This window comes from Chiroxiphia lanceolata, chromosome 8 (assembly GCF_009829145.1).
Source record: "Chiroxiphia lanceolata isolate bChiLan1 chromosome 8, bChiLan1.pri, whole genome shotgun sequence".
In the NCBI taxonomy this organism is placed as follows: Eukaryota; Metazoa; Chordata; class Aves; order Passeriformes; family Pipridae; genus Chiroxiphia; species Chiroxiphia lanceolata.
In genome coordinates, this window is record NC_045644.1 from 13106545 (window position 1) to 13133813 (window position 27269).

The 27269-nt window shown below is 48.7% G+C and overlaps 2 protein-coding genes across 2 annotated transcripts in view; one reads left to right on the forward strand and one right to left on the reverse strand.

The window, feature by feature from the left end:
- Nucleotides 1–247: 247 nt before the first annotated feature.
- On the reverse strand, nucleotides 248–6582 carry INA (internexin neuronal intermediate filament protein alpha). Its single transcript, XM_032694997.1, has 3 exons — nucleotides 5650–6582; nucleotides 2210–2334; nucleotides 248–1664 (listed from the first exon to the last, which is right to left on the reverse strand). Exons 1-3 carry the CDS (start codon nucleotides 6580–6582, stop codon nucleotides 1391–1393), a joined length of 1332 nt encoding a protein of 443 aa, XP_032550888.1. The 3' UTR covers nucleotides 248–1390.
- Nucleotides 6583–14011: 7429 nt separating this feature from the next.
- NT5C2 (5'-nucleotidase, cytosolic II) overlaps nucleotides 14012–27269 on the forward strand; it is a 60602-nt gene continuing 47344 nt past the window's right edge. The window contains exon 1 of the mRNA XM_032694609.1: nucleotides 14012–14104. The gene's annotated coding sequence lies outside the window, so the exon portion shown is untranslated. The remainder of the gene's footprint in view (nucleotides 14105–27269) is intronic.

A 27269-nucleotide genomic window follows, 5' to 3' on the forward strand; every position in this document is an offset into this window, starting at 1 on the left:
TTTGCCAGGTGGCCATGAACTCTTCTGCAAAGCAGGGCCACTGTGACAGGCCTCTGGGGTGAGCCCCCCGCCATCAGTGGGACCAGGCTCACCTTGCAGACCCAGCATCAGGGGTTGGCAGCTACACCCCAACACCAAGCTCTTTGCAGGGGCTCAGAGGGACAACTGGCCACTGAACCAGCTGTGGGCCAGACACCGAGGTGTGTTCCCGAGGTGAAGCGGCGGCAAAGACAACGAAACAGCTTGGTTTGATCCACACAGCTATTTCTTTTTTTTAATTATTAACTTGTGCCTTACAATAGAAGAGAAAAGAGTGCGAGCAAACAATTTGCTGGTTCCAGGAACTACTCTGGCACCGCCGCAAGGGCAGCGAGGTCTCGTGATGATAACCTTGCCAGGGCACTGACACGCAGCACGTGCACACGCGGAGTCTCCGGCTCTTGCAAAAGCGATCGCTGGCAATTTAAGGCATTGAAGGAAACCTATGGTTGTTAAATCCTATATCAAATTTGGCACACATTGGAACAGTTAGAGCGGAGACAAGGATGCTTTGTGGGCTGGTGTTCAGGAGTCCTGCAGCTTCCCAGTGCCGGCTGGGGCATGATGCTAATCTGGGCACTGGGTTTCCCTGTGAAGACTGTGCAGCCAAACAAGGGTGCTTCAGACCCTGACATTTTGGAGCCAGTGATACCAGATGAGGTGCTGCACCCTGTGGCACAGTGGTGCTTTCACCTCTGATGTACCAGTTCCCTGCCCTCTGCCTGCTGCTTATAAACCCCACATGCCTTGGCTGGACTAAAGCTGCCAGAAAACAAGAGTTGTCAGGACAAAAAAAAATTAACACTCATAGTTCAAAACATACGTGGCTCAGACCAGACCTCAGGTGTGGTTACAGTCCAGTATGGCTATTTCTGTGCTTCTAGGATTAAAAGTGGACGGCTACAACTTGAGGAGTGGGGAAGAGTTTATCTGTACATGGATTTGTGTAGTTGAAGGTCTGTTGTCTTGAAACTAGTGATAGTAAACATGTTGAGTTGTTTCCTTCCCCAGAGAGCTGGCTCAGCAGCAGGCCCAGCCAGCTCCCCCTCGCCTGCCACAGGAGGAGGGAGGGAGGGTGCTATGAATCCATGTGCTACCACAACAACAACCAACATGCATCTATCTACCTGTTCTGCTGTGCCTCCACCCCATTTAAAAGGGAGCAATGTGCCAAGCTCAGCCTCTGTGTGGCGGGACCTGCAGGGAAGCCATCCCTGGGTGTCTCTGGGGAGTTATGTGTTTCTAAGGGGGGCTTCCCACAAGTTCAGTGTGGCTTCATGCCCAGAGAAGCAATTTAAAGGCCGAGTGGAGACTGTTCCCCCTCAAATGCATATGAACAGGGTCCCAGTGGTTACATTTTTGCATTTGCAATGATTCCTCCATGCAGGTTTAACCTCCCTCTTTTCTTGACAGAGGTTATGGTCCCCTCAATCACCTCAGCCCTGCTGGATGATATTTTAGAGGTCACTTTAATAACCTCTCCTTGCTCCTCCTCCTTGAAGGACAGAGTAGAGGAACTAAAGCTTCTTGGCTCAAAGGAATAAGTAGGGTTGGGGAGGAAATTGAGTGCTGGAAGGCCAACGCTTCCCATGTTGAAGAGGGTCTCCTCTCCCTCCAGCAGCTTCCTGCAAGTGCATCACAAGGAAAGAGGTTAGTGTCGGAGTGTGAAACATGTGCAAAACTTGAGGGCGAGTTGTGCCCTGCAGGAAAGTCCAAGCACTCCAGACCATCACCCCAGGTCACACGGCACCATGAAACTGGTTCCAAGTCATGTCTTGGTCAATGATTTCTGGAATGGGGTGCATGAGAGCAACTTTCCAGAAATGCCAGGAAAATAAATACCCAAACAACAGGGACTTGGCCTTTTGCATCTAGTTTGACTTTGCAAGAGAGACAAGTTTCCAACTTGAATTTTACCCATTAAACACTGTTTCTGGGATGGCTGGGGAACACAGTTCACAGCTGCTAGATTAAGGCATGACATGGAGCCATGGCTGCTCCCCAGGCAGGAGCCAGCAGGTCCAGGTGGCAAAGATGAGCAACACAATTGTGGTGCCCCTTGAGTGTGTACCCAGGTATGTTCTGGGCCCTTGAAAATATGTCAGCCTCGTGGAGTCATGGGACTGAGCTTGGGAGGTGGCCAGGCAAAGCAGGAATAAAGCAGCCTTACCTGTAGGCAGCTATCTCAATATCAAGGGCCATCTTGATGTTAAGCAGGTCTTGGTACTCCCTCAGGTGCCGAGCCATCTCATTTTTGGTGTTTCGCAGGTCATCCTCCAGCTGCCCGATGGTATCCTGCAAAGGCAAGGGCGCTCAGGGCTGTGTTTTGGAACAGGGACTTCTTCCACAGGTTTTCTGCTCTGCCCATTGCCAGAGATAGGAAAGTTGCAATGGGCAGTTTGTCCATGATGGCACATCCCACCAGGAGCTTGGGACCATGAAATCTCATGCTAACAGGGATGAAAAAGCAGGCTGAGCACCGGCTGTGGCTTGTGAGTGTGTGCAGTGGGGGAGGCTTTAGATATTGATGGATTTATATAGTTTCCCATCTGCAGCCCGGTCTGTGAGGCAGGCAAATAGTGCATGGTGGTGGAACCCCCAGTCCTGCAGGGAAGAAGGCAGGCTGCTACAGAGGGAAGAGAAATTTTGGGCAGAGTCAGTAGCTCAACAGGACAAGTGAAAGCACCCAGCACTGCAGCAGCAGAGAAGGGCTGCAGTCTGCATCCGTGGGGCTTAAGAAGGGTTGGACACGTCTAGGTCATGGAAGGAGGGGTGGTGCTGCCAGGGCTGCCCTCCAGGAAGGGAAGTCTGTCACCTTCCCTGGAAAATGCCCAGAGCCCCAGATTGGGGTGCTCAGCTGGGCAATGATATCCTTCTAGCATCCTTCTCATCAGCTCTACCTTTTGCCCCCTATTCATCCAGTTCTACCTGCAATGTGGAGGACTCCAAGGCCAGATTTCCTGCTAACAAAGGAGACTAATCTTTTCTTCTATTTTTTTGCTCAGAAAACAAGCAGCCTGGTTTTCTCCCACATGCATCCAAATATCTAAGAAGCAGCCTAAAATCAGTGAAACCCACTCTCTTTCCTGCTGCCAGCTGCCCTGCTGTGCCACCAGAGGAGCATGATTTGGAACAGGAATGAGTCAGCAGTTTGCATTTAAGTTATGGTGTAGCCCTGCCTGCAGGTCCCTGCAATGGCCACTGCCAACCTCTGCTCTCCTGCACCCACTCGAACAGTTGGGCCTCTGTGATGGTTTCCAGATACTCTGTTCCAGCAAACAGTCTTTGTCCTGCCATGTCATCCCCATCTTGTCCCCATCCTCATTCCCATCCTGTCCCCTCCTTTCTGTCCAGCATAACCTTCCTTGTGCATAGTGCAGAGACAGCCACAAGATGTGGAGCTGCCCAAGGAGAAGGGAGCTGTGCTGACCTTGGTGCAGCGAGCCCGGTATGAGCAGTGCCCCTCAGGGAAGCAGTGACAGCTCGTCCTGAATGCAGCACAGGGCATCTCACAGTCAAATTATCTGGGCACCTCCAGCCTTGGGGGACACTTAGGGGCCATCCTTGGGGTGTCTGCCTTGACCTGTGCTGCTCTGCCCATTTTCCACAGCAAGAGAGCTGCGTGAAGTTGTGCCTCAGAGAAGATCATTGGGCCATCAGCTGAAAAGCCTCAGGACATGCATGGATGTCACTGCTGTACCAATTAAAACCTCTTCTCCCAAAGCAGACAGACTACTGCTGCACCAAGCCGTGACAGGAGGGAAGAACTCGGGGTGACCCCACCTTGGGACAGCTCCACTCTTGCTGCTGTGACCCTCTGTTCCTTCAGCCCTCTTCCTTCTGCCTGCAGTCCACATGAACAAAAAACTCATTTGAAATGGGTTGTTACCCTCTCTGCACCTCTCTTCCACATCCCAGCCCTACCAGCTGGTTGAATAAAAACCCATTCCCACACCATTGCAAACCAAAGCTCTCTCATGTTGGTTCAGATTTGACTGGGCAGCCTTTAGAAGTCTATGGGAACATTTTAAAAGCTCAGACAATAGGAATATTATCTTTTAATACACACTTCCATCCTTTTCCACTGGTTGCAGCTAAGGAAATTACTTAGCTGCTACACACGCACGTTGCTCAAAAGACTCCTAAGTAATGCTACACATAAAGCAGATCCTGAGAGTGATACAGGAAAACACTGCTGTGATGTCATTAAGCAATTTCAATTATGGTACTGTTCAATCCAGGTGCATTATTTTTTTTTCTCCAATTGATAGGTTGCTCCTGGAATCCTTCTTTCACATGGCATCAAGACTATTTAAGAAGATTACTGTGTGTAATTTTCTCACCCACTATAGAGAATATTGTATATTGCCTATTTCCGTAATACTTGCTGAAGACTGCATCAACTATTCAGGAAGACTGCAAGCAGCTTGGAGCAAAGCCATGAATTTTAGAGCGCCTGGTAAAATTTGGCCTTAGAAATGACAAGGCATTACTTGGGTGTGAAACAACATCCTCTAGGTATGATTTAAGGCAGCTTCTTCAGTATTTAGAAGGAAATGGCTTGATTTAGAAACCACAGATCATTTAATAGCCATGTAATAGAACAATTTCAAGATATATTTTATTATAAATCATTAACATTTCCCTGTACTAAGAAAATGCGGTAATGCTGCGGTAATGGAATAAGAGATATGGAGCACTCAGTATCCCACGAGTCTTGCCACAGACATAAGAGGTGCTGGGATCTGTCTGCAAATTCAGACTTAGTCTTTATAAAGCTCCAATTTCTGCAGTGCAGGTGCCAAGAGTCAGGCCACAGGGCAAGGGGCCAAGCCTGAGCAGATGGCTTTGAAGAATTACCCACAACAATGGGAAATGTGTGGGCAATTTTGGACCTGATCCTTAAGGGACAGGAACATCACTAAGGGTAGGGATGGAGTGATGCCCCAAACAGCATTGCCATGTGCAGAGATGTCCCCTGCAGGAAGGGTGTGTCCTGGCCTCTTTCCCAGAAACCTGCCCTGTCTGGTTTTGCCTATGGATAAAGGGTGAAGGCAACAGGCAATGCCCTGGCAGGGCAGGACCTGTGTGCAGGGCAGAGAGGCACTGTGCTGGGTGGCAGGAAGGCTGTAGGGGTGCCTGGCACTGCGCAGCGCTGTGGGGGCACTGCCCCTGCCCGGGCGGGTGCCGCACTGTGCTCGGGTGTTGCGGGTAGCGCAGCACAGATCGGGATTGTGCGGGTGCTGGGCAAAGCAGAAGGGGGGGGCACCGCACTGGGCCGAGGTGTCCAGCGCTGCACAGAGCGGCGGGAGGGGCTGCTGCAGGGGATGGAGCTGCGCTGCAAGATTTCATAGGCAGCGGAGGTTCTCAGCACTGCACAGCACCAGGGGAGGGGGAATGCGGGGTCGGAGGTGCCGGTACGGCACAGCGCCGGGGGACTGCGTGGGATGAAGATGCCCGGTGCTACACGTTACGGGGGGCGGCTGCTGGGATGGAAGTGCCGAGTGGCGCGGATTGCACGGGAGAAGGATGCTCGGTACCGCACAGTGCCCGGCGCTGCCCGGTGTCAGGGGAGAGGACGGTGACGGTTCCCGGCGCCGCCCGGCTCACCTGCAGACCGGCGGCCTCGGCGCTGTGCCGCTCCTCCAGCTCCTGCAGCTGCCTCTCCAGGGACTGGTGGGCGCCGCGCAGGCTCTCCATCTCCACCAGGCGCGCCTGGAGCTGGCGGCGGCACTCGCCGGCCTCCCTGCGGCTGGCTTGCACGGCCTCCTGGCTGCGGGCCGCCCGCTCGTGCAGGCGGGCGCAGCGGGCGCGGTACCAGTCTTCGGCAGCCTGTAGGTTGCGGGCCGCCAGCGCCTCGTACTGTGCGCGCAGCTCCCGCAGCGCCGCGGCCAGGTCGGGCCGCGGGGCCGGGGCGGGGGCCGAGGCCGGGAGAGCGGCGCCCAGCTCGGCGAGCTGCTCGGCGTGGGCGCTGCGCAGCTCCGCCAGCTCCTCCCGCAGCGCCGCCGCCCGCCGCTCCAGGTCGATGCGGGCGCGGGAGGCCACCTCGGCCGCCTGCTGCCGGGAGCGCAGCGCCCGCTCCGCCTCGGCGCGGCTCCGCGCCTCCTCCTCGCAGCGCGCCCGCAGCCGCTGCGTCTCCTCGGCCAGGCGCGCCCGCTCCAGCATCGCCTGCGCCCGCTCCCCGTGCGCCTCCTCCAGCCGGGCGCGCAGAGCGCGCAGCTCCCCGCCCAGCAGCTGCCCCAGCCGGCGCGGCTCGTCCGAGCGCTGCCGCAGCGCCGCCAGCTCCGCCGCCAGCGCCCGGTTCCGCTCCTCCAGCGCCCGCACCCTCTCGATGTAGCCGGCGAAGCGCTCGTTGAGGCCCTGTAGCTGCTCCTTCTCGCTGCCCCGCGGCCGTCGCGGCTCCGCGCCGCGCTCCCGCACCGCCGCCGGCTCCGCGCCCGGGCGCGCCCGCCGGGCCGGCGGCACCTCGGGGCGCCGCGGGGCCTCCGCGAAGAGGTGGCGGTAGGAGGCGGCCAGAGCCGCCGGCTCCGCGCTGTAGCTCATGGCGGCGGAGCGGGACCAGCGGCGCCGCCGGAGCTTATGTACGGCGGGGCGGGGCGCGGCGAGGTGCGGAGGGGGTGCGGGGCGGAGCGCTCCGGCGGAGAGAGGCGCGACGCCGCGCGGTGCGGTGCGGTGCGGTGCGGTGCGGTGCGGTGCGGTGCGCCGGTGCGCGGGTGCGCGGTGCCGCCGCTGCGGGAGGAGGCGGGAGCTGTCCGTGCACCGCGGTGCTGAAGAGCCGCGGCGGCGGGCGGGGCACGGGGCGGGATGGATGGATGGATGGATGGATGGATGGATGGATGGATGGATGGATGGATGGATGGATGGATGGATGAACGGACGTGTAGAGGGAATGGACAGACAGATGGACTCTGAAAGAGCACACAAACATACACGGGCAGATGGACGAGGTCACACGCACACAGACAAAGAAGCACAGGCACACGAAAAGGGTCAGGCACATTCACAGTAAGACACACACGTCCACATGCTCAAAGCCAGACAAGGGGACAAGCAGCCTTTCAGAGAGACACACAGATGCACACACAGATGCACTGGCAAGGGGAGGCAGAAACACAGAAGGAAGCAGGCGGAAATGGGCAGGTGGAGAGACAGAGTCAGGCAGACACAGAGAGACACAAAGGCAGGCACACAGGTGCACACACACACACACAAATCACTCCTGCTGGAGTATCCCCAGCTGTCCCTGCCAATGCTCAAGGGAAGCTGTGCTGTACGTCTATGTCTGGTGTGAACGTGTCCTGGGAGGACTGGTCCCAGCCCCTCCCCTCTGATAAGAACCAGGGTGCCCACAGCTGTGTGAGGTCTCTGTGGGATGGGGCTGTGGGATGTTGGGGTGCAGAGTTGGGGACATGCCTGAGGAGGGGGTGCCCAGGACAGAGACTGATGATGATCAGTCCAGATGTGCCAGAGGAGACACACAGGGAGGATTTTGCCTTCAGATTGTTTGCCGTGAACTGAAACACTTTTGTTTCTCTACTGTCCGTGCAAGCAGGCTGCCACCCCCCCACACTGGCAAGGGTTTGCTAGGAGTACCCAGGGCTGCAGAGCTGACGGGAAGGTGGGTTCATGTACACTCCACCTCCAGGCCAAGTGCAATGCCTGGGAACATGGCCCCCCAGAGCAGGACCTGCCAAGAGATCAGTGAGAAGTGTCTGATCTCTGGGAGCAGCAGCACAAAATGTAACTGTGAGAAAGAAAAACAACTTTAAATATCTGTGATCCACGTGTGAGAAACACTGTGAAATGTAAAAACAGATCCTGTCCCCTGCTGTACATCTCTGTGCCACTGAGCCCTGCACTGATGCCCAGTTTCTCTACTACATTCATCCCTGTTTGTCCTCCCAGACGGCCAGGGTACAGCATGAGAGAGTTCCAGGAAACGAGCAGGAGGACAAACAAGCCAGGGCTGGCATTGGAGAGAGCCATGACTTCCAAAAGAGCTGTTGCTGTTGAGGAATACTTCAGTGCAGGTAGCTCGGTGCGGAGGTTGAGCTGTAGGTTGAGCTCTGGGTAGTCGGAGTCCCAGGCAAGATGTTGTGAACTGCTGCACTTTGCATAACAAAGGTCACAGGGACCTATGGCCCAGCCAGGTGACCCGACACAGCGACATGCATGGCAGGAGCCAAGGACCCAGCACTTTTGAGCACTTAGAATTTAAGGGTATAAAAGTCTAGGATTTCCTTGGTTTGCGGTCCCTCCTCAGAGGAACCCAGCCTGAGCTGTTATTTTGTTATTCATTTATTGCACCAAGATTAAACTATTTAAAGGATCTGGAGATCTGAGACTGTGCTGTGGGAAACCTGGTGTTGAGCCAGTAAGGAAACCTGATCTGACTGTATGAGCGTGGGGTGTGCAGCTGTGAAGGGGTTTTGGTCCTAGCTCAGGTGGTACAAGCATGACTGCCAGACTGGCTCCTGGATGGTTGGACAGGGAAATTTCCTTAAAAGCTGTTTCAAAGAGATCAGCCAAATAGGGAGAAAGATTGCTCCACGTCTCCTTGGGATCAGAAGTTAATCATAACAGTGGCTCTGAAAAAGGCTCTGCAAGCACAGAAGCAACCCTGGCTGGAGTTCATGTCCCTGCAGCTGTGCTTACAAGGGCATCGCCGGGAGTAGAAACTCTGGGGGGAAAACATCCCTTTCACTTGGGAGTGAGGAGAGCCCAGCTCAAGGCAGAGCACTGCCTCACTGCAGCAGCAGGCTGATCCTAGGAGTGCAGTCAGGGATTGGTGATAGGATCAACAGACACGTGTATGTGCCCCACCTTAGCCCCAGAGGGCATAGGAGGAATGAGGATGTCAGTTGGTGGAGGCACTGGTCAGTGAAAAGAGAGAGGAGCTATGCACACACTTGGGTGAGAGACCTCGCTTGTGCTTGTTTTTTTCAGCACTTAAATCTGCTCACAGGTAGTTTTCCCAAAAAGACTCAGTTTTTCCTGAAGCCAATCTTAGGTCAGTGATGGTGAGGCTACAACACTTGGATCATCCCAGCAGCTTATGTTTGATGGCAGAGCAGCTCAGGCAGAGAGCCTCACCCACAGGCTGTGGGCTGCTAACAGTCCTAGGCTGGGCTGCCTGGCTCACACTGCCAATGCAGAAATCCTCTCCTTGTTCTGTCTTTTTTTCCAGGTATTTCACATACTCCTCACACACAAGTGTGTTTTACCACTTCCTCAACATCTGTTGCTTTGCATTACAATATCCTAAATCAGGTTTCTACTACTGGGAGTAACTGATCACACAACTGAGAAGCTTCCAGCTCTGCTTAGTTATGTGTGTGGTATTGCTTTGATGACTTTGCATTGATGCTTATTACTGATGATAGAGGCTTCTCTGGTTCTCTTTTGTCTTGGAAAAGTGGAGTGCAGCTTACCCTGGCTTCCTCACTTGCGCTGTTTCAGCACTGGCATATATATGCAGTCTAACAGTGGAGTTAGGAGTGTCACAGTCTCCTCTAGCCGATGAAATACAAGGTAGTCTGCAGGGACTGCTGACATCCATGGGTAAAGACCCTGGGATCAAACCCCTTTGCCTGGGATCTTGTAGCTGAATGAACACGAGGAGTTGGAGTCATTAAATTAAAGTGAGTGCTGCTGTCCCACAGAACAAGGATGCGATTCCAGCTCACTAGAAGGCTGCTTCTTTCAAAGGAGAAAAGGGTGGCTGAGACCTTTTTATCCACCTCAGCATGAGTTGCCATTTCTGGGGGTGCTCCCATATTCCAGGCAGCTGCAGCAGGACCTCCATTCCAGGTGGTTGGCACCCAAATGCAATTCCTTTGTGAGCGCCTTGAGCCGTGACCTACCTCTCAGAGGTTGACTTGGACAACAAACCTGGGAGCTGTACAGCCCTTCCAGAGAGGGGAGAGCTGCAGTGTGGCCGTGTCCTGGAGACTTGAAGGAAGTCCCATAGCTAAGAATTGTACACCACTGAAAAAATGGTGGGTTGTATTAGGGATTAAATTGCCCAGGACCATTCCATACCTCCCAGTTGCTTCAAAAATCAAGTCTTGCATGTGAGACAGCAGGAAGACTCCTTGAAATTCTGCGATACTCTCCACACAGCATCTGCCTGCTGATGGGGCTTGTTAAACAACTTATCTCTGGAGCTGCAATCAGGCTGGGCTTGTGAGTCAGAGGGAAAGCTGTACTCTGAGCTGTGCACACACGGCAACGAAATGCACACCTTCTGGCCGGCACAGTCCATTACACTAATGCTCTGGGGATGTGTTTTGTCACACAGCAGCTGAGTGAGAGGGAAATGCTTCCCAGCAGTGGGAAAAAGGTAGATCTCGGTGTCTCCCAGGAGGTGCTGCTAGATCTCCTGTGGCAGATGTGGATATGAGCCCCTGGAGAAGGGAGAGCTCTGTGGGTAAGGGCAGTGAAGTCAAGGAGCAAACATGCAAGTAATAAACACACATGTAAAGCAGGTAGATGTATTCGCTTAACTGCACACAGAAAAACACTAACAAAATAGGAAAATGGTTGTACTGGATCCCTCTAAATCCCTCAAGAGTTTCTTTCTGACAGTAGGAGATTTATGCTTCCCTGGTATAACTTTTCTGATTATGTCTGTCTGCGTCTCTGGGGTTCCCCTGGCAGCAGTCACATCCTTGTGTTTGTTGGCCCTTATCTAATCTGTGCGAGTTCATGTCCTGGATGCCACTGTGCTCTGTAATCCACAGTTTGATAATGCACTCTATGAAAAAAAAACATCTTTCTTTATGTTTCAGTGTCTGCCAGTTAATTTAATTCCATGCCCCTGGCTTGTGGGACATAGGGGAAGAGCTGGGACATAGGTCCTCCCCAGCCACCTCCCAGTGCAGGATTTTGCAGACCTCTGCCTTACTCTCCTCCAGCTCTTTCCCAGGCTGAAGGACTTTTTCTATTCAATTTTCCTTCATAGAAAAGCCATTTCACACTTTTAGTCATCCTTGCTGTCTTCAATGAATCTCCTGGGGTTATGTGTTGGAAAGATGCACAGACAGACATACATACATTTCACCATTGGGCATTGGGAAGTGTAGCTGAGCTTTCCTGACAGGCAATGCCTCCATGCCACAGGCTTGGCACTGAAAACAGGCTTTGGTGTAGCCAGAACTAATGGTTCTGGTGCCATTGGGTGCTTCCCCATGGCAAGGCAATGGAGCAAATCTCACAGAGCCTGGAGAGACACAATGGACCGAGTGTGTCCAACTCAGCAAAACGCTGCCCGGCAGCATGTCCCTGTGCCAGAGGGAAGTGACAGTGCCTTATCACCCAGAGCAGAGCAGAGCAGAGCAGAGCAGAGAAGAGCACAGCAGAGCAGAGCAGAGCAGAGCAGAGGGCAATTGGGAAAGCTGAGGGAAGCATCCTTTGGAAGCCAAAGGAAGCATCATGGCAGCAGTGATGGAAGAGCTGCTGCTGGAGGCGGGGAGACATTCCCAACCTCTGGGCACCACGGAGGCATGGGAAGGGACACTGGACATGTGCGCCGGCAGCTTGGCACAGCAGTGTGGGCCTGGATGAGGTGGGGCAGTCGTGTGGCTGCCATCACCCTTGTCTCTGGCATGGACCAACCTGAGGTGGCCAGGATCCCACCTTTTCCAGGCCACCAGAGTCAGAAAAAACACACAGAAAAAGGGAAGCTTGTTTTGCTGGGGAGGGTTTTTTTGCCCTGCACTTTTTGTGGTGATGCTGACTCAGTGTGGCACGGAGATGCACCATGGGGCAGTTTCTGCTCTGCACAACCATCCCCTCAGCCTGCCCAGCCAGATGGTCATGCGCAGAGGTGTGATGGATGCAGTCTGTGCTCACAGTTGACCTTTGCTGGGGTGGGCGGGCAGGACCCCCCTCTGCTGATTGCTGTGGCCACCATCCCCCAAGCCCCCAGCCATCACCCTTGTGCCACCTGCAGCTGCTCAGGGATCTCCTCAACATCCTCCTGGCAGTGGATGGGGCACACCCTGGCCCCCCTTGTCCCAGCCTGCACTGCAGACACACTCCCCAAAGTATCAATGATTAATTGGGTAATTTTAACCAAAGCTCTGGCTCCCTCAGCCATCATGGAGCTTTAAAATAAATGAAAATTGTGCAGCATGGGGAGCTGATGTCAAAGTAGACTGAATAGGTTTTTATTTAATACTAAAGCCTATGCTTCCTAAAGCTCCTAGCTTGAGGCATTGTAATTCAATGGCAAACTAACATGAAGTAGCCTCATAACAGACTTTGAGCATTATGTGGGATGCAGCAACACTGAGGCAAATTGACAGAATGGGGGGAGCTCAGGCAGGTTGAGAGGGTGCAGGGCTGGGCGTGCAGCCCCAGAGATTTTGGCTGGAGCAATGCCAGGCCATGTGGGGAGCTGCTGGGGGGGGAGGGCTGTGAGGCTGTTGCATGGGTTGGCACACTGAATCACAGAATCACAGAACTGTTAGCACTGGAAGGGACCTCTGGAAATCATCTAGTGCAACCCCTGCCCAGGCAGGGTCACCTAGAGCAGGTGGCACAGGAATGTGTCCAGATGGGTTTGGAATGTCTGCAGAGAAGGAGACTCCACACCCTCCCTGGGCAGCCTCTCCCATTGCTCTGCCATCCTCAGTGTACAGAAGTTCTTCCTCACCAAGGAAGGTCAAGAATCTGGAAAATCTCTCTCACGAGAAAAGGCTGAGGGAGCTGGGCCAGTTCAGCCTCGAAAGGAGGCAACTGAGAGGGGATCTCTTTAATGTGTATAAATACCTGAAGGAAGGGTGTCAGAGGATGGAGCCAGGCTCTTCTCTGTGGTGTCATGCAACAGGACAAGAGGCAATGGGCAGAAACTGATGCACAAGAAAGTTCCAGCTGAACATGTGTGGGTGACCGAGCACTGGAACAGACTGCCCAGAGAGGCTGAGGAATTTCCCTCATTGGAGATATTCCACAACCATCTGGATGACAGTCCTGTGCCATGTGCTTGAGGATGACTCTGCTTGGGCACAGAGGTTGGACTAGGTGACCAACTTGTGGTCCCTTTCAACCTGACCCATTCTGTGATGGTGTGACTCATGCTGAGGTGGAATTTCTTGTGTTTTAGTTTATGGCCATTGCTCCTTGCCCTGTGGCTGGGCACCACTGAAAAGAGCCTGGCACCATCCTCTTGGCACCTGCTTTTGAGACATTTCACAAAATCAATAAGGTTGGCAAAGACTGTTGAGATCATCGAGTCCAACCTTGGACCTAACACCACCCTGTCTACTAGATCATGGAGCTAAGTGCCACATCCTCACAGCTAGGCTTCGCGAATGAAGATTTGGGAAGGGCTCTACCCACGTTTGTTACAAGCACGTTGGTGGCTAAAAAGGCCAATACGAGACAGGGATGTCCGGTTGCAAAAGGCACAGCAGAAAGACTCCTTAGGGTGTATATTCTGCAAGGCACGATTCTTTCTGCGTTGTCTTTTCTCCTCAAGGGTGATCCTGCGTGCTTTTTCAAAGGCATCAGCAGTGTTATAGAAGGTGTGTCTCCAGACCTCCCGATTGGAGGCCAGAGTAGACCAGTTATGTTGATCAATATGGCCAAGGCTGAGATGTTGTTTCAGGGAGTCCTTGTATCTTCTCTTCGAGGCTTCTCTCATGCGGCAGCCGGTGGCAAGTTCACCATAAAGCAAGATCTTAGGGAGACGGTGGTCCTTCATCCTTGATACCCCCCTTGCTACAACCTTTCAGGTAGTTACATGCATTCATGCGATCTCCTCTCAGTCTTCACTTCTCCAGACTGAACAGGCCCAGCTCCCGCAGTCCCTTCTCACGAGGGAGATGCCCGAGTCCCCCCATCCCCTCCGCGCCCCCTCTGGCCGCTCTGCAGCCGCTCCCCGTCCCGCACTTTGCCGACGCTCCCTGGGGCCGCGGCTCTGCGGCTCCGCGCGGGGCTCGCACGCTCTCCCCGCTCCCTGGGGCGGGGCGGGGCGGGGCCGGGGCGCGCGTGCGCAGAGCGTGCGGCGCGGGCGCTGCGGCAGTTGGTGCGGGGCAGTTCCACCCGAGCGCGGCGCGAGGTGAGAGCGGCCGCGGGCGCGCGCGGGGCGGGGTGCGCGCGCGGGGCTGTGCCTGGGTGCGGGTGCGGGCGCGCGCGCGGCGGGTGCGCGCCGGGCACCGTCGGGGCGGGGGGCGGGTGATGAGTGGGGAGCTCCCCCTCCCCTCGGGTGCGCGCCCCGGCCGCGGGGGGGACCGTGCCCTGGGCGGGGGCGGCGCGGGGAGAGACCCCCCGGGGGCAGCGCCCGCCGGCCCCGCCGCTCCCGCTGTCCTGCCCCGGAGAGCCCCCGCTGCCCCGTCCCGTGCCGGGCGGGGCGGCTCCCGCGGTGCCTCGGCCCCCGCCCGGGACAGGGCGGCGGTTCCGTGCCCGCTCCGCCGCCCCGAGCCGCCGGGACGGGGTGTAGGGAGGGCCGGGACCGGCGCCCCGTGCCTGCATTTCCGCCTTCCTCCCGCCCCACGTGGAGCGGAGGGTCCCGGCGGCGCCTTCCCGCTCACAGCTGCCCCCGGGGCGGCCGCCGCCCGGCCGGGACAGGCAGGAGAAGCGATCCATCCTCCCCCGGCGCCGGGGGAAGAGCCTGGTCCCGGGCAGCCTTGGATCGGGGCGAGGGTTCATTGTCACCGCTCCGTTTCATTGGAGTTGCTGTTGGCAATCCGGCTGTGTCAGGCTGGAGCTGATATACCAAAGCCAGGAGCAAAGCACCAAATAAATAAAAAAATAAATGAAACCAGTGCAAAACTGCTTTGCTCGCATTTTGCTTAGGCTTCTTTTTTTTTTTTCTTAAATCCATCCTTTCGTGCCAAAAATAATGTTGCAAAATGTACGATACAAACAAACCTACACTGGTTTTCAGATAGACCAGATGACTTAATACGACAGTGCTGCTTCTTGTGGCACAGGCAGTTTTGAAAATTCCTGGAACCGCTGAGATTATGAAACCCTCAAGTTTATTCCCTTGCTAGTGGTTCCAAAGGCTGCCAAGCTGGGGTTTTTTTTGACATGGTCTTGAGAACATTCCTCCCAAGACATAATCACTCATGTTTTAAAAGATTTTTTTTTTTAGCTCTGGAAGATTCATTGTTTGAACCTCAAAGATTGCAAAAGGCTCTCTAAGTAGTCACTTAGAAACGTTTTCCTCTTACTTATCCAAGTGATGCCCTGTGTCATTTTTGACTAACATCATCACCGACTGAAATATGTTGTATTGATCCATATAACTGTTTGTCACTAGTGATTAAACAGAAAATATGAAGATTTTCAGGTCCTTTCAGGTGCTACATGGTCTCGCTGAAAATCAGAAACAAAACTCAAACCTGCATTTTGATCTTGGGTTCAAGTGCTGAATTTGTAGTTCCAGCAGTGAGCAAAAAGCCCAGTGTTTGACTTGCAAACTGATCAGCTTAGCTCAGGAAGTCTGTCACTGTCCCTATCAGCCTGTGTCAACCTAAACATATTTTAGAGTGGAACTGCTATTTAAAATAATCTATTGCCATTAGTCCAGAGTCCAGAAGATTGTTCAGGAACCTGCTGCTTTGATTAACAGCTGTTGGGGTTTGTTCACGCATAGACATAGTTTCATTATATAGCACAATACAACCTTTACTCTGTACAGCGTCATTCAAACAAATTGTATGGCAAAATGCACCACCGAACTGCATTTAGAATGGTCCATTGAATTAAGTACAATTACTGAGAGAAATGGGCAGAAAAACTGTAAGAATGGGAGAAACGTTTTCAGCTGAGGTTTGAAATTAACAGCCTGTTAGTATATTTGCACTGGTAGCATTAGTGTTATATACCCGTTCTAGTATATATGCTAGTGAAAATCAGATGCAAGCTGACATTTTCCCAGGCAAATTTCCAGTTTGTAGGCAATTTTTAATCATAATAATGATGATAATGATGATGATAATAATATCCCCCTTGAATTGTTGCTCCTTGTCATGTATGATTCCTAATATAACTTGAATTGAAAGCTAATAAACCCTTCCTAAGATCACTAGAAATATTTATCCTAGACTTTTTTTTAACTTTCGGGGGAATTGTTTTTTTTTGAAAAACCAGAAAGCTTAGTGTGGTGTTTACTGGTAGACATTGTGGTATTGTGCTCTTTGGGGAAAAATTGAAAGGAGTGTTTTATTTCCATCAAAAATATACAAATATATTATTTTTGCATTGAAAGTAGAAGGGAAGCAAACAATTAAAATACAATGTTTAACTGATGCTTATTGAAGAAGAAGATAGGTTTATTTAATAACATCATAACTGTTATTTGGAGTTCAACTTAATAAAATAATGTTTGTTGAAAACTGATAGATGGGGGGGTAGCTTGCAGCGTGAGCTGTTATCTGGGGATGGTGTGGGCCGGCTGCAGAGTAGGTTTGCAGTGCTCCAGGACAAGCTGAGATGATCTGCAACCTTTGAATCCAGCAGGAATTGTAGGTACCACTATGCAAGGGGGTGCAGGAAAAAAGGCTGACCACAGCTCTTCCCTGGAAATCTTAGGCAAGGGACAGAAGTGGAGTCCTGCAGTTGCACTCAGTGAATCCATTATTTTGTGGGAATTTGAAACTGGGGAGTACTGTGGGGTCTGAGTGGTTCAGTACCATGCAATTGCCATTGCTTGGGCACTGGTGACAGTCCTACACAAAGCAGTGTTACCACGTAGAAGCTGCTTGGCCTGGAGAAGGTGAATTGATGGTCTCCAGCCAGGCTGCAGTGGAAAGTTGTCATAGGAACTGGCTTGCCATTTGACAGGCCTGTGCCTTGTCTTCACTCCTTTAAAAGAACAGCTCAGTAACTAATCACCTCAGGATAAGAAATACTCACATACCATGCAGCGTAAACCCATGGAGAGAGCAGGGTTCTGCCCAGGGGAAACTGAGGACAGCGCTGCACTCAGCAGGACACAGCCTGGATGATGTACCTTGGGATGAGCTCGCAGTGCCTGCTCTGTGCTAGGTCTTTGCCTCGGGGTGGCCCATAAACACTGGGTGTCCTGATATAAAACAGCTGTGGCTTTTTTAGCAGTGAGAATAATAGGGTAGAAGACTGAACAGAATGTGCCCTGGAGTGGAAGACTTGCCTCACTCTTCGGGACACGTTTGGGATGAGATGTATCCAAGTCAGTGCATGGGAATTCCTTGCTTATTGTCTGTACTGCATTTATTTTTAAATTTTATTTATAGCGTCAGTAGCACAAATATAATTTGAAATGTTATTTGAAATGACCACAATCCAAGTCTTCAAAAGTTGGCTATTCTGTGCTGAAGCATATCCTGTTCTTTATGAGTATCTTCAAAGTGCACATTGATATAAATATTTCCTATTTTTAAATGTCTGGTTTTTGCTACTAAAGAAATTATTATGTGCCATGATGTGTAGCAATGAGCTGTGTTTTGCTTTTTAATCATTATGACTCCTTAACTGGAATGATTCCTAAAACCTTGGACTCTGCACTCTGCATAGAGAGCATGTATAACATGAGTTTGCTTTCTTAACACAACCATGGAGTGGCTTTGTAATCATAAGACAGAGAGAATCCAGCACATACAATAAATAGGACTTAATGTACCTTAATGTGTAATTAAGGTAAATACACCTTAAGCAACATCTGGAAAAAAATTGTGTAGGTATTGAAGGTAGCCACTGTAAGCAATTGATGATCTAAACCCACCTACATAAATGTAGTTACTAAGTCTCACACGTGGTTGCAGGGCTAAAAGGGTGCTGGGGAGACCTGCCTGCATGAAGCCATACTAGGAGAAATACATTTTTTTATGGCAGCATGAGACTGAGGAGGGAGCCTGAGTAATTCAGCCTAAAAAACCCACAGCAAGCAGTCTCTGTCGAATATTTACTACTACCTGAATGTGTAACAATGTGCACTGTACTATAAGGTCAAAAGCATATTCGCTCTAACTTCCTGGACAGTTGGGTCCCCAAACGTAGGAGCAGTGAGTGGCTGTGTGCCAGCCCTCTTAGTCCTGTCACTTTTACAAGTCTGGTACTGAATGGTAGAGGCTAAACTTGTGGCTTGCTGGTGACCTTAACCTATTATCCTCTGGGCATGATTACCTGCTGTGGGTTTTACCAGCATAGGCAGCCCTTTTTTGGTGGTTTCATTAATGTTCTGACTAAACTGGGGAGGTTGGAAACCCCACTGTGATCATCTGCATGCTGCCTTCTCTTAACACCTCAGGAAGAAACCAGGTGTGTTCTTACCCCGTGCATCATACCAGCCAAAACTGATTTAAATTCTGCAAAGGTGTGAGCCCATCAAATATGGAGAGCAGGAGTCACAGTAATGAGATACCTATAGAAATGGTGCTGGGACATGAGCAGCCTGTTGGTTTCTCTTTTGAAATTGAAGGACGCGTGGGCAGATCTTCTGTAGGTGGATGGAAGAAGAAAGGGAGGCCTGAGGAGATGTGATTCTTTTGAGATTTGAAGGTGACTCTAAAGTGAAGTAAGTTAGTAGAAACAGATGTGTAGGAACAATATGGTCTAGTACTGCTCGTGTTGTACCCAGCCTGTAAATAAGAAGATGGTTGTGGTTGCTATAACTACCATTCCGGCTCTTTTCACCACAAGTGATTTATTTAGAAACAAAAGCTCCTTGAAGTCATTATGTGGTCCAAACTTAGCTTAATTTAGTTATAGAGTATTTACAGCTCCCAGCTGCATTTCAGATATTTTCAAAGACTTGCTATTTTGCATATGTGCTTACTACAATATTACCATTTAACCTTGCTTGGCACAATTGGTTCAGAGGAAGGGGTAAACCAGAGATTTCCTGTACATGTTTCTGCAAGAGGCTCTGAAGTAGAGTGGTTTTCCACTTTTTATTTAAGAGCAGGCCTTTGGATTAGTGGGCTTTGACTCAGGCCTTGCAGTTCTCCCTGTTAACCTTGGCCTAATAGATAAAACACTGAAGATACATTCTTGCTAGATTTTCAGGAAGCAAATTTTCCCTGAACCCTCCAGGAAGGTATACTTCCCCAAAGTACTTTCCAGCTGGGGTGGTCCAGCTTTGGCAGTTATGGTGGCCAGATCTGGATTGTAGGACCTTTTGGGTGGGTTGTCCCTCTCTTGTGTGAGCTGCTGCCTTCCCCCTGGCAGCAGCTGCTGCCTGCACTGCTGCGGTAGGAACAGCTGCATCCCAGCTGTGTCTGTGACTTCAGGAGGAAGTGTTTAGCTGTTCATGCAGTGTTTGCTGCTGAAATCAGTATTCCTTATCTCCTTTGGAGAATGGTAGCTGTGGATGGGAACCAACACATACTTTACTGCTTGGACCGTGCTCCTCTTGGCTTTTGCATCAAATGTGGTACATCTGGCCATGGTGTATAGCAAGAGAAACTTTCTAGTTGACTTCTAAAGTAACCTGGAAAGGAAGGTAAGTTCAAAAGCTCGATGACCAAGTGTTTAGCAGAAACCATCCAGAGTTCTCTGGACTGGCTGAATTCAGCTAGTGTTTGGGTTGATTCAGTTGGTGGTGATTTGCTTATAGGCATGCACAATGATTAATTAGGAACATGAGGTCAAAGAAGAGCATGTAAATGTTCTGCTCTCAGAAACCCAAAGAGGTGCTGAGTGAGGTTTATACCAGTACTTTGTAATCATAACACAGCAATTACCAATAATAACATGTAAGAATAAGTGCTAGTGAAGGGCAGGCAGCTCAGGTAATTTTGGAAGTCAATAAATAGAACAGTTGCAATTAAAAATAAATAATCTTTTTATGTTGATTTCATTTGCTTTCTCTGTCTCTGACATACCTTTTTTTTTCCCCAAAGGAAGAGCTGAACATATTGGCAAAGGTATTTCAAATGTTTCTCTCTAATCTTTTTAAGTCACCTTTAAAGATATTACAAAGCAATTCCATTTCAAGACTATGCAAACATTTTTTTGGCCTTTGAAGTCACAGGAAAGGGCTGCAAATTTTGGTCCCAAGTGTCCTGCATAAATCATGTCTTTTCTGACAGCATATGCAGTATTCTCTGAGAGCTTTTATGAAAAATTGCTTGTAATAGCTGCATAGTTATTTCTTTTTCATTGCTTGTTCAGTTCCACTTTTATAATGTTATTCTCAGTGTGTTCTTTGAGGTCAGGATGAGTTCATTCCCTAAAAAAAATCCTGGTCAGTTGAACATAAATTACAGGTGCTCTGAGCATCAGTTAGCTTGGGACTGACCCTGGAAACTGCTCTTCCAGTTCAGTTCCTGTAGCTTTCCCATTATTGAATACAAGTGGCTGAGTGGAGCTGGGAAGAAGAATTTCACATAGAAGCAAGCCAGACTGGTAAATCATCTGTTAGTTCTGCTGTCTGGAAACTGAGGCAGGAGTCAGATTTCATTTTCCGCTTCATGTCGCGAGCATCAGTCGGTGCACCAGTGATGCTTTTTAAGGGCAGGTCAGCAAGACGGTGCCTGTTTTGAGTCTTTCAGTGTTTTGGGATGCTGCATTTCTCCATTGCTGTCCTTTGTTTAAAAAAAAAAAAAAATAGCCTAAAGAAAAGTACAAACACATGAACCAGGTCTCTCAAGGAAGAAGTGGTCAGCAGATCTTTTCCACAGCAAGAAAGGGCTTTGTAGAGCTCTGCTAGGGAAAAAGGATAAAAATGGGCATTTGTTGCCTAAAGCTGTAAGTGGTTCAGGTAAGTAGACACAAACCCCATCTTTTCTGTTCTAAAATACTTACTCTACCTGAAAGTGTCCCTCCTAAGCAGTGACTAGCATACCAGATGATCTTCTGCTAAGTCCTTTTAAGTTAATTATGTGAATTTAGCCTCTAGAAGGCATTAGCTTGCCTGTACCCTGAACCACTTGGTGACTGCAGACATCCTGAGCAGAATGTGTCTCGCATATGTTCTGGTGTTCATTAGTATCTTCCTTATAGTGGTGTTGAAACAGAATGATTTTATAAAGAGTAAGTATGTTAAAAATGTCATTGCTGGAATTATCAGCAGATGTGTGTGATATTTTGTGAGCAAATTTTATACAAGAGTTTTACTTGCTGTGATCTGAGATGAAATATCCGTCTATAGCCTTCAATTATTTGGGGACTTTTTCACTTATCATCAAAGGAAATAATGATTTAGCCTTTCTAAGAGTTATTAAAAAACACATCTGCAATCTAACCTTTCCTCTTTTTTCATGTGATAATAGATTAGGTAGGTTCTTAACCTCTTGTTTTATATGTATTTTAACTTCTCTTTCAATATTGCACTGGCAGTTTTATGAGCCAAGGCCAAAAAACTCTGCTTGCTAAACTTGAGCAATCAGGAGGGAACAGATGATGAAAAGCTAACAGTGTTTTACTCATCTACCACTCACTTTTCTTCACAGACATGTAGTGAGTAGATATTAACAAAGACAGTCATAAAATGCACTTTGAGTCCTCATAAATCGATGTGTGCTGCTGGGGTCAAGAACGAATATTGGAAAGGTTAGAACATGTGGAGAACTGTCTTACTGTGTTGTGATGCTCAAAGCAAGGCTGGGGTTTTTTTCAATTGCTGATTTGAAAGCAATTAGAAGGAGGCATTTCTGTGGCTGCACAGGAGGCTTTGTGTTGGCTGGGCATATGGTCAGCTTTTTTTTTAAGAGGCTACAGTAGGTCAGGTAACATGCTGAAAAAGAAGTCCTCGGTGAATCAGGGCCATTGTGCTACTCTGCTAGGGACAGGTGTTTTTAAAGGCATCTCAGAACCCAGGGGATTCAAGCTGTTCGCTCATCCACAGCAGTAAAACAAGATTGTGCTGTTGAATGCGCCTTCGAGTCTACCTACACTGACGAGATTCTTGAGGTTCCCTGAAGAGAGAAATCCCAGACAGAGGGAAGGTTCGGTGTTGGGAACTCTTGACTCTGGTTTTGGGATAACAGGGATGTGCTGATGATGCTGTCTTAGTTATATATTAATGTTCTCTCACCCTTCAGGCTGACAGTTTTCTTCCAGGTTGCAGCTGATGGAGTAGGTCTGTCACTTCATTGTGTTCCTTCTGAGAACTGCCTATGCTGAGACAAGTGCGGAGACAGCACTATGTGTGTCCTCCTCTGCTCCTGCCAGGGAGCAGTCTCCTGTGTCAGCAGGACTGATTTAACATTAAAAACCAGGGAACTGAAGGGCCCATGGAAAGATGACTTTGTTTTCCCCAAATGAACTTAGTGGTTTGTGTTTTGCTTGGACAGGATAGTAAGAAGTTTCCGAAGAAAAGAGATTGATACAGTTGGAAAACAGTTTAATGTGGGCCTTTGGAATCACTTGATAAAGCTGAGACGGTTAGGTTATCAAAGAGAAGCCAGAAATGTAGCAAGAGCTCGAAGCCATCATAGATGTTCAGTTATTTTACTGATTAATGTAGTCACGTAGGTTGCCTAACGAAAGCTGTGCAAATTAGCAGTCTTTTGGAAGACCATGGGAATACTGCAGAGAAAGTATTCATAAAATTAATTTACTTCTAGAGTTTCCTATAGTGGTGCCTCAGTAGTACACATCTGTCAAGATTAAATGAGATTTGGGGACGGATAACAGCTAGGTGGAGACACTATTGTGCCCTTAGGACAGATTTGTAATTTCATTTGTAATCAGGCAGACTATAATTACTATATTTGCGTCTGATTGAAAAAACAGGTCAGAAAAGTAATGAATTGTGCTCTTTATGTGGAAGGGAACTTCACACTGGAAGAACACTTCAAAACACCTACAGTCTTCATGTTCCCTGATTTTCCATCTTTGTCCTTGCTCTGTTAGTGGGTCTGTGTGTCTTGCTTCTCACTGGCAAGAAGCTGCTGTGTGGGACTGCTTACTGAGAACAGAGTGCAGGAAAGGTTTTGAGTATGTGCCTTTCTGATCTCCATGATGAGTGATAAGTACCTGTCAGCCTCTGATTTGGGGAGAAAGAGGATTTTTTCTGTTGTTCAGGTGAGGGGGACCTGTGGTTGCTAAACTAGGAGGAACATAGAGCCTGGAGAAGTTGTGCTTCTGGCCTTTGTGAGCATTTCAGGAGAGTGTTGGAGCCAGCCCAGGGTTGATTTCCAGGACCTGAGCGTGGATGCAGAAGACTCCTGCTGTTCTCACCTCTGGGCTAGATCAGTCTCAGGGAAGGCTTCTTCGAAGAGAGGTGGATAACCATTATTAAGGACAAAAGTGGGAAGCCCATAAAATCTGTATTAGGCTAGTATTTGTTTGGAGCCCTATATGTCAGGGTAGCAGACAATCAAGATCATCTTTAATAAATGATTTCAGTATTTGCTTTCACAGTGCCCTTTATAGCTGAGAAGTGTCATTATTTTGTCTTGTTTGTGTTTTGTGAACAAACAGCAAGTTGAAAATTGGCTGAGTTATGCATATGAAGTCCATGGCCTTGCTGGATATTGTACTGTGTCTGTTTTAGTTCCACAGTCCTCTGCTTATCCTTTTTTTTTTTGAAAGATAGGTTTATTTGTCAACGATTGGTCTCTTATGGATGGGTAAGGTCTCATATAGAAGAGAAACCAAGTTAGTATATGAGCATTTGGTAAGCTTTTTCCTTTAAGAAGCTGGAAAGAGAAGGGAATGGTGCTGGAGAAGAAAACTCTCAGGGAAAGAAAAAGTTGTCCTTGGTTTTGAGAGAGCAGTTCTCAGATTCTTTTCAGCTGTTGATCTCAGTGTTTATTTTCAATTCCTTTATGAAGGAGGAGCCAAGAGTTCCCCAGTTCTTTACTCAGCAGCATGTCCCTTGGGGAGTGTTGTGTCCAGAGCCCTGGGATGCAGGCTGAGTAGCCAGTTGGCTATCCTCACTGGGGCTGAGCAGTGACTGCTTTCTGCCAAGGCTGGAGTGAGACGTGAGTTCATGTTTCCAGCCTGCAGAGATGGTTCAGATTCTGATTCTGCTGTCACATCTGTTTGTGTAGCCCATAAATATATAGAGAAGGCCCATCCAGCATGGAAGAGGGTTCAAGTGTCTCCAAAAAAAACTCCTTCTTCTTTTTACTTTCAAATATTAGAAAAAAAAGCCAGAATGAGGTTTCAGTATCTTTGCTTTTCCTGTAAAATATTAATGAAACAGGTATGTGATCTTCAGAGACAAAGAGGTTTTTTTACCAGTGAGCACAGTCAGTGAGGAAGGACAACGAAAATGTCCTCCCTCACCTTCAGTGTTCAGAAGATAAAGCGGACTTTTGTCTGTTTGGTTATCCAAACTGGCACCTTGCATGCTTTCAGTGTGACTGTGCTGCTGGTTGGAGTTGAGTGTCTCAAATACTTTGTCGGTTGCTACTGTGCTTCTGGAAAGGCCCACTAAGTCCGTGTTTGCCTCCTGAAAAGCGTCATTGTTTTGAAACACTGTGATCTGCTGCCAAAAGAGCTACTGTTGTATAATCCTTAATAGCAGGTTAGAGTGGCAGTTGCTCCTTGGTTTGAAACTGGTATGTGGAAGGATGGCTTCCCAGTTCTCTGGGGATTGCATGTCTCATCTTGTTCTCTCTCTTTGGTAGTTGTAACTCATGTGGTATTACTGAAGTGGTAATAGATCTTGCACATGTTTGAACACCAAGAGTGTTTTTTAGAAGTGATAAGCTGAAGGGAAGGGAAGAGAAACTGGCAGTTTCCTTTGAGAAGGGGGCTGATGAGTACCTGGGTTGTGTTTGTCTGTTCTTGCTGGCACATTGTTCTGATGTAAAAGAGCAGAGTTGGAATAAAAAAAAAATATCTTGACTTTCTTTTCTTATTTGTAGAACTCAATGTGTTCACTTCTGTGCTGACATTTCTGCCTTTCTTGCTCTTTACATTAACCTGCAGCTTGGCCGGTGCACCGTCATGCTTTGGCTTTGTAGCAAGGGTGTTAGTATTTGCGGGTATCATTCAAACACTGAGTTCCTGTTGTGGTGGGCATTGGCATCAAAGCTTACCATCTAGTTTTCAACTAAAGCAAATACATGGGAACTCTGACAAATATTTTTTTATAAATATCTTATAAATATTTTCTTTAGGGTGGACTATATTGCAGCAGAGGGATCAAATTCATCTCTACTTTCTAATCTTCCAAGGCCCTGGACAACTAGAGCAATTGCTTACAGGAAAAGCAGTGTGACTAAAATATTTGAATTATGTTATGTGTTTCTTGCTGGAATTTAACAGCTGGAAACAAAAAGCAGTGAGAACATCCTCTTAGCCAGGTCCATGCTTGCCATTGGCAGGCACTCAGTTGGACAGCAGTTTGGGAACCTCCATGGCAGAGGTTGCCACAGGCTGCTGAAGACCTTTTCCCAAGGAAGAGATTTTCCCAGGGCCATCAGTGTGCACAGTTTATGTTGGTGTTGGCTCAGAAGAGCCTTTGTTTATCCATTCACCTTCTCTCTAGGTGAAATCACTCTCTGGAGGTTTCTTTCCGATATTGCTTGTGCCTCAGCTTTGTACTCTGTGATACATTGATGTATAAGGTGAGGAAGAGTCATCTGAGGCACAATACTCAGTTTGACTGTCCTGCTGTATAGCTCAGACTGTTTGACTTTTCTGCATTAATTCTTGACTCTCTGAAAAAGGCTACTTTAAACACCCCCACACACTTCATTTATAGCCCTCTGATCACGGAAAATCTATTTCAGAAATTTATTGTTTTATAGCTAACTGTCCCTTCTGTTAATATTTTTTGTATTGGTTGATTTATTTAATTCCCAGTCATGGGCTCTTGTTCTGTCATTGCTAGACTGAGAGCCCTCCACAGTCAGGCTGCTTGCCTGTGTGTAATTGCTTCTAGACTATTTTCAAGTCACCTGCCGAGCTGCTCTCTTTAAATTGGCTGTATTCCACTCCAGCTTTACTCTCTCTCATAGATTTATTCCTTTCTCAGAGTAATCATCATTGTTCTGAATGGGGACAGCTGGCTGAAGACAGTTTTCCAGCAGTGTTTGTAGCAGTGACAGACAAGGACATGGAGTCCTGCTTCGAAGTCTTGTACATCCAAGGATCATATTTGACCTGCAGTCGCAGCATTTCTTTGAGAACTCATGTTTGCTCATTCTTCTCTGTGGCATAGCTCTTGCACTTCTGGATAAGCTTCACATTCCTTAAGTATGATCCTCCTCCTTATTTTCTAGCACTGGGACAATATGGGACACACTAGAGTTAGAGAAGTGGAGAAATAGCATTATCCCTAACAAACTGTTTGTGTAAGAAGCAGAACATTGGAAATAACTGAAATGATAATTCTGCAAGAAATATTGAGAAACATGAGCTATATGGAACATAGAAAATACACTGATTAGCTCACTGGAGAATTTGTGGTTCCTGTTTCAAGGTAGTAAACTCACAGATGGATGAGGAGAATGGATTGTCTCATGGTACTCAGGGAGGGTCAGATTTGAGGTTTGCCCCTTGCAGAGTTGCACCGCAGATTTCATAGTTTTCCAAATTCCATTCTAACCATCTTTAAAATTGATGATAATTAAATAGTACTGAAAATATTTTAAACAACTAGTGCTTCTTGGAATTCCTGAATGAATAGAACTCTTTGGACAGAAATGGATGGTCACCCAAAGAAACTCCAAATGTATATGTTTGTGGGTTTTAGTGTGTCTAATGCACTTGGGTCCTGGTGTACTGCTGGAGCTCTAGGGACTGCACAGCCATTCTTTGGGTATGGTTGTCAGTAGAAATAGTCTGATTTAAAAAATCCATGTAAAATAAGCAATGTATTTGATATATAGCCATTACTTTAGCATCTGACTTTACAACAGAGATAAAATTCAGCCTGAAATTAAATCAAATCCTATAATAAATGATGCGAGTAGCATTCTCCTTTCTTATACCTTACCCATTCAGAAATAGCCCATGAGTTACGATTGTCTATCAGTCAGACCATAGTTAAATGAATGTATAACTGGGAATGCTTTACCAATTTCACTAAAAGCACACTCCTGGAAAAAGCAGCTTTGATGATGTAAGCACTGTGGTGGTGTCCAGGAGTAACTGCTACCCCCTTCCTGCGGGAGGACTCAAAGCCGGTGTTGGAGATTACAAGCTTGGAGCTGGGAAGGTTAGTACAATCCATGGAGCAAGGAGAGTGTTATCAATCTAATGTAATCCAGTGGATCTTTGTACACTGCAAGTGGGATCTACTGTAAGCCCATACACATGTCTGTAGCTGACCTTAACAGGTTCTTAACAGCTGATCTCTACCTCATTAATGCCCTGTAATCAGTATACAGAAT

Coding starts and splice junctions, on each gene's coding strand:
- INA (XM_032694997.1), bottom strand. CDS start 6,582: ATGAGCTACAGCGCGGAGCCGGCGGCTCTGGCCGCCTCCTACCGCCAC. Junction 2,335..5,649: donor CCGAGGCCGCCGGTCTGCAG/GTGAGCCGGGCG, acceptor TTGCCTTTGCAG/GATACCATCGGGCAGCTGGA. Junction 1,665..2,209: donor ATTGAGATAGCTGCCTACAG/GTAAGGCTGCTT, acceptor ATGCACTTGCAG/GAAGCTGCTGGAGGGAGAGG.